This window comes from Myxine glutinosa, chromosome 6, assembly GCF_964187855.1.
Source record: "Myxine glutinosa chromosome 6, kmMyxGlut1.1, whole genome shotgun sequence".
In the NCBI taxonomy this organism is placed as follows: domain Eukaryota; kingdom Metazoa; phylum Chordata; class Myxini; order Myxiniformes; family Myxinidae; genus Myxine; species Myxine glutinosa.
In genome coordinates this window covers 100,466,647-100,482,924 of record NC_136266.1, presented here as the reverse complement: position 1 = coordinate 100,482,924, position 16,278 = coordinate 100,466,647, and the positions used below count along the sequence as shown (strand labels likewise).

At 45.2% G+C, this 16,278-nt stretch overlaps 1 protein-coding gene across 6 annotated transcripts in view; it reads right to left on the bottom strand.

Moving 5' to 3' along the window:
* The window catches only part of TMCO4 (transmembrane and coiled-coil domains 4), an 86,480-nt gene that overhangs the window by 23,288 nt on the left and 46,914 nt on the right, over window positions 1–16,278 (bottom strand). For all 6 annotated transcript variants that reach the window (XM_078780252.1, XM_068120689.2, XM_078780251.1 and 3 more), the window contains exons 6-8: window positions 14,417–14,514; window positions 14,150–14,293; window positions 13,343–13,462 (exon numbers count right to left, since the gene is read on the bottom strand). In XM_078780252.1, the coding sequence (XP_078636378.1) occupies window positions 13,343–13,462; window positions 14,150–14,293; window positions 14,417–14,514 (362 nt within the window). The remainder of the gene's footprint in view (window positions 1–13,342; window positions 13,463–14,149; window positions 14,294–14,416; window positions 14,515–16,278) is intronic.

Here is a 16,278-nt window from a genome sequence, read left to right as displayed (position 1 = left end):
GGCCATTGGGCCTTCATGGTGTAATTTGTGCGAGGCTTTTGTCCGAGTGAGCTTGAGTCGAGAGGGCGAATGTACAGGTTGGGAATGTACAGGTCTCCCTTCCCCCGCCCGGCAACGCCGGTACTGGAGGGCGTCACAGGATCGGTGAGTCTCCAAAATCCGCTTCGTGCTGTTGCGAAGATGCAGGACGATGTCGCGATTGTTGTGCTGCTCTCCGACCATGAGAACTGCAACGTCATTGTTGACTGGCCCTTCCCTTCCCTCCCCATTCCCCCTCCCTCCTCTCCTCCCCCTCCCTTTTCCCCATACCCCTTCCCCCTCCCCCCCCTCTCCCCTCCCATCCCTCCCCCTCTTCTCCCATCCCCTCCCCCCCACCCTCCCCCCTCTTCTCCCATTCCCCTCCCCCCACCCTCCCCCTCTTCTCCCATCCCCCTCCACCTCCCCCCCACCCTCCCCCTCCCCCCCCACCCTCCCCCTCCCCCCTCTTCTCCCCTCCCCCCCTCTCCTCCCCTCCGTTCCCCTCCCCCTCCTCCCCGTTCCCCTCCCCCTCCTCCCCGTTCCCCTCCCCCCTCCCCCCCGTTCCCCTCCCCCTCCTCCCCATTCCCCTCCCCCCTCTCCCCTCCCCCCTCCTCCCACTCCCCCCCTCCCCCTCCCCCTCCTCCCCTCCCTCCTCGTCTCCCCTCCCCTCCCTTTCCCCCTCCCCTCCCTTTCCCCCTCCCCTTCCCCTCCCCTCCCCCGCCCGGCAATGCCGGGTACTTCTGCTCGTATACATACATATATAAACAGAAATCGGGCGCTACTTCTGACTCACCCTGTATATATATACTGTATATATACATACATACATACACACATAGTGCCAGCATAGTGGTTCCAACATACTAAACAAAATATATATTTTCCGCCTCCACTGTTCACTCAACTCCCTCATCCTTGCTGTTGAAGATTTTGTCGAATTAATCTCTGAGGGTCTTCATGGTTTGGTTCAATATCAATTACGAATCTGGCGGATAGCTTTGTCTGGTTTTAGGCAACTAGTGTACCCACTCCGTACAGGAGAAACCCGAAGGGGTTGTTATTATCCTCTCTGGGGTATATAGATTACAATAGATGTAGGCTCGGGCCTCAAAAACATTTGGGTGTGTTCAGTTACCAAGTTTCTTATCAAGCACTCGCCAAGTGGCCTAAGCATTCAAGCAAGCACTCCATTTGAAACTGTTTATAACGAATGGCTGGCTTGGCAAGCGCTAGCTAGCTGATTGGTAACTAAGCTCACAGCGTGGTGATCTTCATCCTGATGAAGCAGCACTTACTCGGAAGGAAGGAAGATGAGATTCATTGCGATTCCAACAGGGGATTTATTTTATATCTGTTAACTCAGGTGTTGGCTTAGCGGTTAGGGTGCCGGCTTGGGATCTTAGGATCCTGAGTTCGAATCCCGGTCGATCGCTGAATTAACGCCAGGGGGTTGACTCAGCCCGTCATCCTTCCGAGGTCGGCAAATTGAGTACCAGCTTGCTAGGATGAATGATCTCGGTGTGTACCGTGATTCAGAATAGGTACACCGTATCCCTAGTAAGAGGCGACTAAGGGTTGGCGTCCGGAAAAGCATCCGGCCGTAAAACCATTGTCTCAAACAGGGAACCATGAGGTCATGGGGCCCGCAAGGCTAACCCCCACTATAGCGGGGAAAAATGGCCTTAAAACGATCATTCATTCATTCATTCATTCATGTTAACTCAGTTTTGTCGTGTGCGTGTGTCTGTTTCTGACAGACATTTAACAAGCATATGGCACCTTTCAAAAATTCCTTCAACACTATCTTTTTAGGGAGGCGCATACCCTTTAGGGATGGCTTCAATAAGCCCAATTAAGAATGTAAGGCTATGATTTTTATTATTTTTATATGCACTTGTAAGTTTTATGTAATATTGTTATTGTAAACTCGACAAATTTCAGTCTTCGGACTGCCTTGTCCAGTGTTTGACGAGTTCAATAAACGAAATGAATGAATGAATGAATATCATATCGTCTCGGCAACTTGGTGGGTGGAGTCAAACCACAGATGTGGGTGTGGTCCAGAGGCTGTTCGACCAATGGGTGCACATAAAAATAAAAAAAAACATTGACCCCCAACAAGAACCGCAACAACCAACAACAACAACAGCAACACGAAGCTCTTGTAGAACGGCAACATGTCGCAGGTAAGCAAGAGAAAAATGACCACAGTGTGGTCACCAGCTGCGACGTGTAGAATCATGAGGATATCCGTTGCAATATGCGCTACCAAATTCGACCAGTCATTAAATTATACGCATGCACGAGCGTCTTTTTGTCTTTCAGTTCTGGTCTTGTCCTTTGTTTTGCGAGGCAGCATGCTTCATCAACTGATTACATATAATGTACGGACGCGAATGTTATTTCTGTTAATGTTAATGTTAATTCATTAATGTTATTTATTAATGTTAATTCTGGGTGGCAGAGGGATAATTTGAAACGGGCTTTGTCGGTAGGGGATTTGAAAGTGGGTGTGGTTCTGTGAAAACAGTGGTGTGGTTCTGTGGTTCTGTTTGGTGTGGTGTGGTGAAAGTGATTTGAAAATAAAAAAGTTCTGTGAAACGAGTTTGATATGAAAACATTCATGTTGTCTTTGTTGCTAAATTTATTCTGGTTTCTTCAAACAAATCGCGATTTTAGTCCGCGATGTTCTTACCTCATACTAACGCACGTCCGAGTGTATGCGCATGCGCTATTCAATAATTACACCTAATTACACCTTTTCGAAGAAGAAGAGCTCGGAGTTGGACTGGACACGAGGCGGAACGGACGCCATTTGGAAGAGCTGAGAGGACTCAGTCGTGATAGAGTGAGCCTGAGTGAGTATATCAAGACAAGAACAAGATCTAGAAGGAGGTATGTACGGTGCGATTCATATAATATATTGTTTAGTTATCGTCGATGAGGAATTTGGGGTCGGAATGGGTGATCGGCCTGGGTGACTTGGTCTCGACTAGATGCTAGGCCGCACCTCATTTTGTCCAATAAAGTGGTTTTAAAATATTTTTTGATGGTTCTTATGCTTATCATTAGATGCATAACGTTCGTAGGGAGGTATAGATATATGGATTGACATCGGATGGCATGGGATTCGGGATTTAAGAGCTTCGAAGTTTTTTCATTAGGAATATATGCGATTTGTTTTGGGGGGCCCTCAGAGCTAACGGAGGCTCGGATTTTAATTCTGATTCCAGATTTCGCAGTCGCTAGTACGTCTTAACACTCGACAGAAACTGGCCCTGCGAAATTTCCAGGATTTTCGGTAAAATTACTTCAGGGTAAAGTTACATAGGAAAGCCCCATGTTAAATCTTCGTTGCCGAAGGACTTTATTTTTTGCGAAATTCATCCTGACTTCGCCTCTAGGAGGATACAGGGGTATTTGTGGATAACGGGAACCTTTATTTGGCGAAATTCGGACTGATATTGACCGAGTTATTCAAAATATTAACTTATATCAAATAAATCTTTTGTGATTTTGTATTTTGCGCACCTGTATCGTTGGAGGTATTGACTTATATAGGGTTGGTTTTCTAAAGCTTATATCAGAATATTAACTTATATCAAATGGGTCTTTTGAGGGGAAAGTGTGATGACGTCACCACGTCACGCGGCACGAATGCGCGCCTGTGTCGTTGGAGATACTGACTTCTATAGGGAGGCCCCATCACCCTCCCATCACCCTGCCATCACCCTCCCATCACCCTGCCATCACCCTCCCATCACCCTGCCATCACCCTCCCATCACCCTGCCATCACCCTCCCATCACCCTCCCACCACCCTCCCACCACCCTCCCATCACCCTGCCATCACCCTCCCATCACCCTTTATTGGACCATTTGACTTCTGTAGGGTTGGTTTTCTAAGGTTTATATCAAAATATCAAATACATCTTTTAAGGTGAAAGCGCGATGACGTCACCACGTCACGCGGTACGAATGCGCACCTGTGTCATTGGAGGTATTGACTTATTTAGGGTTGCTTTTCTAAGGCTGTAGGCCGCACCTCATTTTGTCAAATAAAGTGGTATTCGGGTGGTTCCGGTATTTGGGACCGCAGGGACGGAAAGTGCAGGTACGGGGTGCTTGGCACTCCCCAGCCGGCCCGCTCTGAAGGTTCGGATCGGGACACCGGGATTCATTCCGGTCGCCCGGTCGGCCCGGAGGTGGGGGTGCGGGGCCTGTCACGGAACGTCAAAACAAACTCCTCCCTCCCATCCCATCACCCTCCCATCACCCTGCCCCATCACCCTGCCCCATCACCCTCCCCCATCACCCTCCCATCACCCTCCCCCATCGCCCTCCCATCACCCTGCCATCACCCTGCCAGCACCCTCCCCCATCACCCTCTGCCATCACCCTCTGCCATCACCCTCCCATCACCCTGCCATCACCCTCCCATCACCCTCCCATCACCCTTTATTGGACCATTTGACTTCTGTAGGGTTGGTTTTCTAAGGCTTATATCAAAATATCAATTTATATCAAATAAATCTTTTAAAGTGAAAGCGCGATGACGTCACCACGTCACGCGGCACGAATGCGCGCCTGTGTCGTTGGAGGTATTGACTTATATAGGGTTGGTTTTCTAAGGCTGTAGGCCGCACCTCATTTTGTCGAATAAAGTGGTATGCGGGTGGTTCCGGTATTTGGGACCGCATGGACGGAAAGTGCAGCCGGCCCGCTCTGAAGGTTCGGATCGGGACACCGGGATTCATTCCGGTCGCCCGGTCGGCCCTGAGGTGGGGGTGCGGGGCCTGTCACGGAACGTCAAAACAAAAGGCCTGCCGGGGCCGCCCAAAAGTCGGGCGTGAGGGGCGCGTCCACTAATGGAACGCCTCTCGCTTCCCAGATCGAGGGCCACGTGGTCAGGAGAACCTCGTCCCTTCTGGTTGCCCTGCCGTCCCACCGGGAGCGCTGGCAGGGTGTACTTCAAACTAAGCTTAAGTGTCAAGTGTTAAGTTCCTCCTTGCCCTCGCAAGGGAAAGGCTAGGGTCAAGCTCTTCCAAATTTCCAAACACTAGAAATCGGACGTCTCAAATTAATTAATTATTGGTTAATACATCTCAGTCGCCCGCGACCTCTCTAGCTCGGGCGTCGAACCAGTTCATTTTCCGGGCGACCGGGCCGAATATCGGCCCGGCCGTGGCCGAAGCCGTTGATTCCGCCGTAGCACGCTAACGCGTAGGCTCGCGCGCCCCTGGTCCGCCGGGGCTCCGCGGGTGTCCTACCGTGCCCACGTCGCCATGCTCTCTGAATAAGACAGTCAGACGTGGTGCCCGGGGACGGACTTTCGCTGTCTAAACATGGTAGCGCTAGGCCAGTGGGACCGCCGGGACCCACGTGCACTCACAAGTTGTTCTGCGCGTGGGCGGCAGTATCAGACTGGGGCGCCCAAACGCTCCCCGGCTAAAGTTCATCCTGAAAGCGCCCACATTGTGCGGACAAACCAAGTCAAGGGCCACGTGGTCAGGAGAACCTCGTCCCTTCCGGTCACACTGTGCCTATCGGCCGGCCTCGAAGACCGAAATTGTGACGGTTGTGACGGAAACGAGATTGATATGAAAACATTCATGTTGTCTTTGTTGCTAAATTTATTCTGGTTTCTTCAAAGAAATCGCGATTTTAGTCCGCGATGTTCTTACCTCATACCAATGCACGTCCGAGTGTATGCGCATGCGCTATTCAAAAATTACACCTAATTTGTGTCAAGTTCTGTGAAACGAGATCGATATGAAAACATTCATGTTGTCTTTGTTGCTAAATTTATTCTGGTTTCTTCAAACAAATCGCGATTTTAGTCCGCGATGTTCTTACCTCATACCAACGCACGTCCGAGTGTATGCACATGCGCTATTCAATAATTACACCTAATTTGTGTCAAGTTCTGTGAAACGAGATTGATATGAAAACATTCAAGTTGTCTTTGTTGCTAAATTTATTCTGGTTTCTTCAAACAAATCGCGTTTTTAGTCCGCGATGTTCTTACCTCATACCAACGCACGTCCGAGTGTATGCGCATGCGCTATTCAAAAAGGCACCCCAACAACAAGAACAACAACACGGTCCTCTCATGGAGCTGCTCGTCGCAGCTAAAAACACAATTAAGAATTACAGTCATACCCCATTTTACGCCATTTCGACCTACGTCAAATCCGACTTTACGCCACTCTTCTGGAGTAAATTTCAGTTCAGCGAACATCATTATGTGCGACTTTACGTCACTCCTACGGATGTGAAAAAAATTAATTTTTCCTTAGAAATATATTTAAAATAAATAAAATAGTACATAAATTAACAATAAAATAAGCTAAAAAACAATTTAAAATACAATAAAAAGCACATTAAAAATATATTTAAAATGTACGTACAGTCTTCTGTGCATACGCGTAGTTGCTGGTTCTCATTCAAAACAGAGGCGTCGTACAGTATTCCTGTGTCTGTGTTAGCCATGGGTCCTAAGAAGGATAGTGCTAGTGTTTCCAAGCGTAATGTGGTTACGATGGAAGATAAGTTAAATCTGATTAAAAGGTATGAAAAAGGTGAAAAAGTGTCGGTGATAGCGCATAGACCTTATTGTGAATCGGAACCGCAATGCGTCATGGGATCGGAAAGGGGCAATAGCGCCGCCGGCAGTCGCTGTCACTTTGACAGACTGCTTGTTTACATTGACACACGACGTGATCCTTACCACTTTAAACTACTTTTAGGACTTTTTTACTGTGACAAATTAACAAATTAACTGTGAACTGTGATCAGCTCATGAGCCAAGTATTTGCAAGCCAAGGACACCATCGCAAAACTGAAAGCCGCCATTGCAGTATGTAACAAGAAGCTTACTGTTTCGGACATAGCAAACTGTGATGAACTTGTGAAACTTTATTCAGGTTTACCTAGTTATGACCTGTTTAAGTGGTTATTAGCAGAAGTATCCCCTCATGCACAGAACCTTCATTATTATAAGGGGGAATTATCAATGGAAGACAAGACCCGGCAAATAAACAACACTACAAAACTCGGAGTTAAGCGATCTCAATCTTTAGAGGATCAACTACTCATGACACTCATGACGCTTCGGCTTAATCTTCGCGGCGAGGTCCGCATTTCGCTTTGGATTAGGACAAAGCACCGTCTCCCAAGTTTTGTTCGCAAGTGTACAGCCAATATAAGTCAAGACCTACTCTCAAGTGCCTTGTTGCTATTACACCTAGCGGAACAATTTCATACATTTCCAAACCTACAGGAGGAAACACGTCGGACAAAAAAAATTGTAAAGATGAACATTGCAGACAAGTTCCAGCCCGGCGATATTTGTATGGCCGATCGAGGTTTCAACATTCAGGAAATGTTCTTGCATAAGCAGGTTGTTTCTCTTCTCCAATGGGAACCCCCCTTTCCCTCAAATATTTCTTTAAATCGCTGGATTTTAATGCCAAAAAACGCTGAATTTCTTTCACATTAGCCATCTTCCTTTCCGTAAACACAGCGTCGATCGTAGACAGACGCTTCCTCTTCTGGGTTCGTGTTTACGTTTGCCCCCTTTTCGATCCCATCATGCTTTGCGGTGGAGCGCCCTCTGTTGATATTTACCGATTCGCGATAAGGTCTATGCCTTAGGGCTGCCACGGTCGACGGTATCGACCATCATTCATGATAGGGAACGTATTCTCGCATACGTCACTGAAAAAGCGCCGCCGGATAAGACTGCTAAAATGTGTGTTTGTGTTCAGAAGAGACACCATGTTTAAGGTGAATAACATAATCTTATTAATTTTATTTATTATTCTTTACAAATTCAAAACCTGGTGTTGGCTTAGCGGTTAGGGTGCCGGCTTGGGATCCTAGGGTCCTGGGTTTGAATCCTGGTCAATTGCTGAATTAATGCCAGGGGGGTTGACTCAGCCTGTCATCCCTCCAAGGTCGGCAAATTGAGTACCAGTTCACTGGTAATTCCCTGTGTGTTGCAAGAGGCGACCAACAGGGTTGGTGGCAGGAAGGGCATCCGGCCATAAAACATTGCTTCAAAAAGGGGACCAAGGTGCCCAAAAAAGGCCAACCCCTGCTCTGTGGGGAAAAATGGCCTCTAAAGGTGGTTCTTTCTTTTATTCTTTACAAATTCATACATTAATTGTGTTCATTACTCATTAAAAAATATGACTGAAATGTGTTTTTAGTGTTCTTTAAGGTTTAGCGATAGTTATATACTTTCGCGAGTTGTTTACTCTAGTTTTACGGCGTTTGTCTTCATTTTAAGGCATTTTAAAGGCATTACGCCCGGTTTACGTCAAAAACCGAGTTACGTCACGGCTTATGGAACCAATTAATGACGTAGGCCGGGGTATTACTGTATATGACAAATTGAGATTATAATATCTGATATCTAGCACAGGGAAGGTTAAAAAATGACCCACAGGTCATCAGAAATGAGCCTGCTCTTTAATGGAGAAATATTTTCAAAAGTTCAGTTGTCATTGTCAAGTACCATGCCCTCAATAGAGCTTCCGTACTGCCAAAGCGGTTTCTTGGCTAGGGTTACAATTGTGGATGGGCCACCACTTCGCCAACAATAGGTCCAGTGGTGGTGCCAAATAAAGAACTACAAAATTGAAGACATCAGTCACTTGGCATTAATGCAATAAATATGATGCACCATTAGAAATAATAATAAAAACCTCCATTATTAAGAATTTAGGCTTTGAGATTACACTGTTTACTAACAGCAAAGATGAGAATGTCATACAGACATACATCATATGTTTTAGCACATCTTCGAAGGAGCATACCTCTGCCAGGCTGAACAGTTTATGTTTTGTATCCCAATGATAGGCTGGATCTGGATTTGGACCTGAACCAAAATATAATCGGCTTGTTCTTGTCACCAAACGAATTCATCCACCAGGTTTTGCCATAATCTATCCACAACTATTTGAGATATCGTGCTATATCAGTATATTGTAAATCGTTTTTAGCCCCATCTCTCAATGATGAAGAATCACTAAAAATTATGGTATCCTGGATCCGGATCTTCACCAAAATCTAATCAATTTGTATTTGTCACACACCCAACCTATCTACCACGTTTCATCCGAATCCATCCATAACTTTTTAAGATATCCTGCTCACAAACAGACAAACAAGCAAAATGTTGTGCATAGCACGATACTTGTGAGATCCAAATAAACAATATGCTTCTATGTTTTCATTGGTGAACTAATAAGGTGACCCAATATGCAAATTCTATTCAAACTAGCACAGTTTCCCAGCTTCCAGGTGGTTGGGGGTTACACATTACTTGCTGAAAAAGTATAGTCTGTGTATTGTAAGAAGACTATATAGCATAGATGTTTTGTGGTGTATGTCAAAAGGGGTCTAAAGGGTCCATGTGTCTAAGGGGTGGAAAGGTCTCAAGGGTCTAAGTGTTTCAAAGGGTCTAATGGGCTCTATGAAGGCCTTAAGGCGTCTAAAGATATAAAGGCTATTTTGCAATAGTAGTTGGGGTTTAAAGGGTCTAGGAGTCTAAAAGGTCTAAGATTCCAGGGGTCTAAAGGTAATGGTCTTTAGGAGTCTAAGGTGTCTTAAAAGGTCAAAATGGTCTGAAGGGATCTAAAAGGTCTAAAGGGCATGTTCCAGCAGTAGATTTAGGTCTAAAGGGTATAAACAACCCTCTGAAAGGGTGCAAGGGATGTAAAGATCTTCTTCTATTAAAGATAATGATCTCTTCTATCCCCGTTAATTCACCCCAGATCCACTTTTTTTGAAATAACGACTTCTTTCTTTCCTGGAAGTTCTAGCACAGTGTCCATGTGTTTTATACCTGTCCCACCAGCCCCCCCCCCCTCTGCCTTCCCATGCCTCCTCCCCCCAAGCCCTCTCCCTCCCACAGATCTTCCGATGTCCCTGTTCTCTGCTGTTGTACTTATGTGGTTCCCTCTCTCTCCCCATCTTGTTTCCCGCTCCCTTTATTGTACGTTTTGTGTGTCCATTCTTTTTTTTTTTGTGATTGATGTTGGCTCTTACACAAGCCTCGATCTTGTATACAACAAACAAAAAACAACATGCATTTTAAGGCCATTTTCCCTGCTAGAGCATGGGTTAGCCTTGCGGTCCCCATGACAATCTTCTCTATTTTGCCCTATTTTCTGCATCTCTCCTCTTTCTGCATCATCTTTTTTCATTCTTTCTTTCTGCTTTTCTTTCTTCTTCTTTTTCTTTCTTCTTTTTTTTTTTTCTTGCTGCATCATCATTTTTTTTTTTCATCATCATCTTTCTGTATCTTTCTGCATCTCTCCATATGCAAAAAATCTTGTATACAAAAAAGAAAGAAAAAAAAAGAGGGTTTAAAGAGGGTCTAATTGTATAAAAGGTCTCAAGGTCAAGGGGGTCTAAGCAGTCTAAAGTGTGTAAAGGTCTTTGCGAGTCTAAGGAATCTAAGGGGTCTTAAAAGGAGCAATAGGGTTTAAACCTAGCTGTCTCAAGGGTCAAAGCGGTCAAGAGGGTGTAAATATCTAAATAGTCGAAATAGAACAAGGGGTGTAAAGGGTCATAAAAGGTTCAAAGGGTCTAAAGTGGTCTAAAGGGTATGTTCCAATAGTCCATAATTAATACACGTAGTCATGGTCCAATAATACGTAATTAATAGACGCACTCACGTTCAAACAGTATGTAATTAATAGACATACTTACATCGGTTGACCGTGGCTTCACCTCCACGAAGCCTCACCATCCACCCATGTTTTTTGGTTTTATATTCAGTATATAAATATTGTTACAGACACGACTTTGATGTTAAAGTGGGCCGAGCGGAATGGCCGTCGTGTCCGCACAAATTACCCGACTATACTCGACGTTGACGAAGTCGCGCTATGCTGGCTCAATAAGAAAAAGAAGACACCCGGCTGGATTACAATAACACAATACGACACCAAGGGTTCAGTTCTCAAGACCTCCGGAGGAGATTATATTCGTACGGAAAGGTCAGATTACAGGGGCTAGAGTTATAATCACAGAAAGACAGGCACTTAGACACACTCTTATATTAACCCCGGACAGACGACAGACAAACGGGACAAGGCTGACTCACACGGGGGTTGATGAAAAGGACAGCGGGTATCGATGGCTCAAGGTGCACTCTTGGCTCAAAGCAGGGTCCAGTACGGTCCGGTCCGGTCCAAAGATGCGGGGAGGTATCGTCGCGCTGGGGGTGGCGGTGGCTTCTCTCTCCAAGCTGAGGCGCATCTCACGTCACATCCGGCGCGGGGCCGCGTATATCCGGCGGGGAGTGACACGCCCTCGGCTCGTTAGCTCCGCCTCGTGGAATCGGCACGTTGCTTCTCATTGGGTGCGTGCGGGGGGTTTACCAGGCTCCGCCCTTGACGAGGAGCTGACAAGGAGCCCCTTCGTGGTAACCCCGTGGAGCGCATGGTCTATGGCGCTAATCGAGCCAGTGTGAGGACGCATCCTCCCCCGCTCCGCCGCCATCTCCTCTGTTGTTGTTGTAATTGTTGGGGAAGAAGATGGAAGGAGGTATGGGAAAGGTCCTAAACTCACTACTGATGCCATATAATCACATTCTGGTGCAACGAAGAGTCATAATTAATGGAGACGAGGCCTTAACTGACATAGAATAAGAATAACTAGGAAGATGTCCGAAAGTTGTCTACGTGTGGTGCGGTGGACCTGGGCACGACATTTAATGGGGGAATAAGGGGAAGGTCGGCTCTACTGATTGTTATTTACATGCAATGGGACTAGGGAATGGGGGATCGGGGAAAGTTGGGGAGTATTGGAGAAAATAGGGGAATATTTACAAGCGGATATGGAGGCCAAATTCCATATTCGCAACAATATATATCAAGTGAATAGAATGAAAATTGCCGATTTATGTGACTTTGTCCTTTGTCCTTAACAAACAATATGTTTCTTGCTTGGGACTACCTCTACCAGGTGGATACATTTTGTGAAGATCAGAGTAAAAATGTGACCTGTATGGGATTGACATACAGACAAACCAACTGACTGACAGACAGAATAACAGAGCAGACCAACCAATATACCTGTGAACCTTCAATTTTGCAAGTAACAAACAGACAAACAGGGGTGAATAAATAAGGAGGGAGAAAGATGAGGGTTAAGAGGGGAAGGGGGTTGAAGGGAAGAGGTGGAGGGGGGAGTGGTAGGGGTTGGGAGGTGAGAGGGGATGGGAGAGATATATTGTATATACAGTGTCTAAAGAAAGTCTACACACCATTTCAAATTTTCACCTTTTGTTGCCTTATAGTCTGGAATTAAAATGCATTAATCAGAATTTTTCCACCATTATTTACACATCGTAAACCACAATTTCCAAGTGAAAAACAAATTCTACGAATTTCAGAAAATTTATTAAAATTACAAAACTAGATTATCTTGGTTCTAGAGAACTTGGTTCTTGGTATCTTGGTTCTAGGGACTAAGTGTCCACCCCCCTTGAGTTAATACTCGGTGGAAGCAACTTTAACAGCAATTACAGCTGTGAGTCTGTTGGGATAGGTCTCTCCCAACCTTGCACACCTTGATTGGGCAATATTTGCCCATTTTTCTGTACAAAACTGTTCAAGCACAGTCCAGTTGTGTGGGGAATGTTTATGGACGGCAATCTTCAAGTCATGCCACAGATTTTCAATTGGATTTAGTTCGGGGCTCTGACTGGGCCACTCAAGGAAATTTATATTTTTCTTCCTTAGCCACTTCAGTGTAGCTTTGGCTGTGTGCTTTGGGTCATTGCCATGCTGAAAGGTGAACTTCCGTCTCAATATCAGCTTTCTTACAGAGGGCAGCAGGTTTTCCACTGGGATTTTTCTGTATTTTGCTCCATCCATTTGCCCTTCTATTGTGACAAGTTCCCCAGTCCCTGCTGATGAGAAACATCCCCATAACATGATGCTGCTACCCCCATGCTTCACAGGAGAGAGGGGATGCCATATCCATGGGACCATATGGCCTCTCCGAGCTATCTCATCCCCAATAATATTCAACCTCGTGTGTATATACACAGATTACACTCACAGGATGTGACACCTTGCCTTTACGTCCAACACACATGCACAAAATTTACATATGGGGTTCCTAAGCTCTGTTGGGGATGGAACATTTTGTGTTATCCAATAAGGGCATTTTGCCAATCGAAGAGCTTTCAGGAACAGACAGACGAAGGGACAGAAACATGAACATCCAACCTAAACAACAGCATTCGGTGATTGTTTTGCACAGGAACCTCAAATTATCTGGTGATTGCAACTATATCTTACCATACTTCCCAGCAGACAGCCAGCCAGTGATGGCTATTGTGAGGTGCAGCGTGCTGCCAGGTGTGAGTGGAATGAACTCAAATTCTTCAATTTTACCAATCCTTTTCTTCATCTTGTATCCTGCACAACAGTTAATTGTTACCTATGGAAGGCATTGCAATAAAAACGACAATATCACAAAGAACCAGATGCAAAAGAGCAAGATGCCAGTGAAATAAAGATGAATTTGCAAAATGTCACACCTGGTAAAGATGTCAATTGTTTCAGACTGCATGAGATTTGAAGACAAAGAAGAAACATCCGAAAGAAGAAAGAAAGAAAGAAAGAAAGCAACAGGATGCTGGAAGGAGGAAGAAGACAGAAGCAAAGCAGAGTAAAAGAGTGGAGGAGGAATTGGGACAAGAAAAAGGAAGTAGTCATAATTGGGAATCAAAACAGGCAAGAAAAGAAATCATAATAGCCAATATCTAAAAGGAAGAGATGAAGATTCAGGAGCAGTAACTAATCCTGGCCTGGCAGATATTTCTTAGATAAATGTTTTCATATTGTCCAGTAATGGGCAAAATTTTTAATTTTTAATTTGGAGGTTTGACAAAAGGCAAGCATAGCAAAGGCCAGAAAACATTTTAGATATACCAAGCTCAGGCACGCCATTTTAAAACGGAAATGTCAGTTTGGTGAGATATGACAGTTTAAAACACGTGAATAAGAGCATATAACAATAACTCTCGTCTGCAGAGGAAGAACGGCACAAAAAGGCAACACAATTTAGACTGATGCAGAGCTGATCATATGTATGCTACAAACCTGCCAGTCCTGCCCCTGCAGCTCCAAACAGTGAGGTCATGATGGCAATGCCAGCCACAGAACCAAGTGCTGCCGCACCAGCACTACCAATCACAGCACTTGCCCCAACTGCCACCAAGGGAGCGGCAAGGCCTCCCGTGAGTCCTGTGTGACCCATTGATTAAAACAGAGACCAATTATTCTGGCATCAACAGGTTTGAGTTCAATAATAAAAGCTTTGGATTCAAAGCAGGCCATAACACATTGGCCGTATAAAAATTGGCTTACCAATCACAGTTCCACCAACAGCAGTAGCTAAGCCAATGAGGAAATATCGCTGAAACTTTTTCTTCTTCTCATCTCGGAGACGTGACGTTCTATCAGCCCTACGGTGAATGTTGAGCATTGTGAGCCAATGTATTCAAATGGAAAACATTGAGGGAAATTTTTAAATAAAGCAGCATTTTAGCCTTCTTCGATGCAACAAAGTGGCGGAGTGAAGGGTGTCGGAGTGAATTCCATTCAATGTCCAATGTGCGCTGAGTGGGCTCATCAAAAATGTAGTGGTTTGAGAGGGTCATTAACCAGTGTGGCAGCTACATTCAAGTGTAAGGTGTGCACAGAGGGAGCTGCAGATGGAGGAAATGATGAGTTGGATCTTGGAGACGGCGTGAAGCTGAAAGGTGTGAAAACATTTTGTTACCTAGGAGACATGCTGAATGGAGAAGGTGGATCAGATTCGGCAACGGTTGCTGGAGTGAGATGTGCATGGAAGAAGTTTCGGGAACTGAGTGGCGTGCTGATGAGGAGGGGAGTGTCGTTGAAGCTGAAGGGAAAGGTGTATGCTGCATGTGTGAGAAGTGTTATGATTTATGGGAGCGAGACATGGGTAATGAACGTAGAGCAGCAACGAAGGCTGGAAAGGGTGGAAATGCGAATGGTTCGACGGATGTGCGGAGTATCGTTGAGAGAGAGGAAGACAAATGATGAATTGCGAAAGATGATGGGAATAGAGCCTGTGATGGATGCTGTGAAGAGAAACAGGTTGAGATGGTTTGGTCATGTGTTGAGGAAGGATGAAAGTGACTGGTTGAGAAGAGTGATGGAAATGAATGCAGAAGGAAGTAGAGGACGGGGAAGACTGAGAAAGAGTTGGCTAAAGATGGTGGAAGAAGAAGAAATGCGGGCAGAGGGGTTCGCAAGGGGAGATGCAGAAAATAGGGCAAAATGGAGAAGATTGCCATGGGGACCGCAAGGCTAACCCCCGCTCTTGCAGGGAAAATTGCCTTAAAATGCCTGTTGTTGTTGTTTGATGCAACAAAGGAATAAAAAGCAAAAATTGATAAAAGTTTTGTTTCAACTGGTTATAGTTAGATGATACATTGTAATTGACAAAAAAGCACCTTATATAGAACTCGTGGGAGGAGGATAATCGAAGGAAGGTTCAAACAAACCAGCCAAAGAAGGTCCACTTACTTTCAGGAGTCGCTCCGCTCCTTGTGTGGCATTAAAAAGGAGGAAAGAGTTTTTTAAATAAACGTGTTATAATAGGTAGAGGTACAGTGTAAGCATCCCAAGAACCAGCTGAGCTTTCATCTGCAACTACCTTCATGCCTTTCCATGTCTGTAGCGATGTTCATATGCAGGCCTATGCAATGAATCATAATCTGGCTGTTGTGGCATATATTACATAATGCTTACTCACAAAGAAACCACGTTCCATAAATACCATTATTACTCGCGTTTAATACGCGGGGAATTTTTCAGATCAAATGCTCATGAAATACCAGTTTCTACGAATGACACGCACCCCAAAAACTTCAGGTTTCCAGCAATGATCTTCAGCCTTCTGTGGCAGGCTCGAACATTACTCTCATCTCGATCAAACTGGCGAACGGCTGCTCTGTCAGCATTCTAACTTGTATGAAGCACAATATGATGAACGAGTGCAATGCTGAATGCACCAAACAACTCTTACTGAGTGATATGTGACATCCATCAGATTAGCAGATTAGCTCGTTAGTAACAAGTCTTTAGCGAGTCATTCGCTTACTGTAATTCTCAACAAGTCAATTGTGCTGCAATTTACGTGTTTGCTGTTCTGGCTGTGTTTATTATTAAAAGTTCAGATCAAAGTCGGGTCAGTCTTT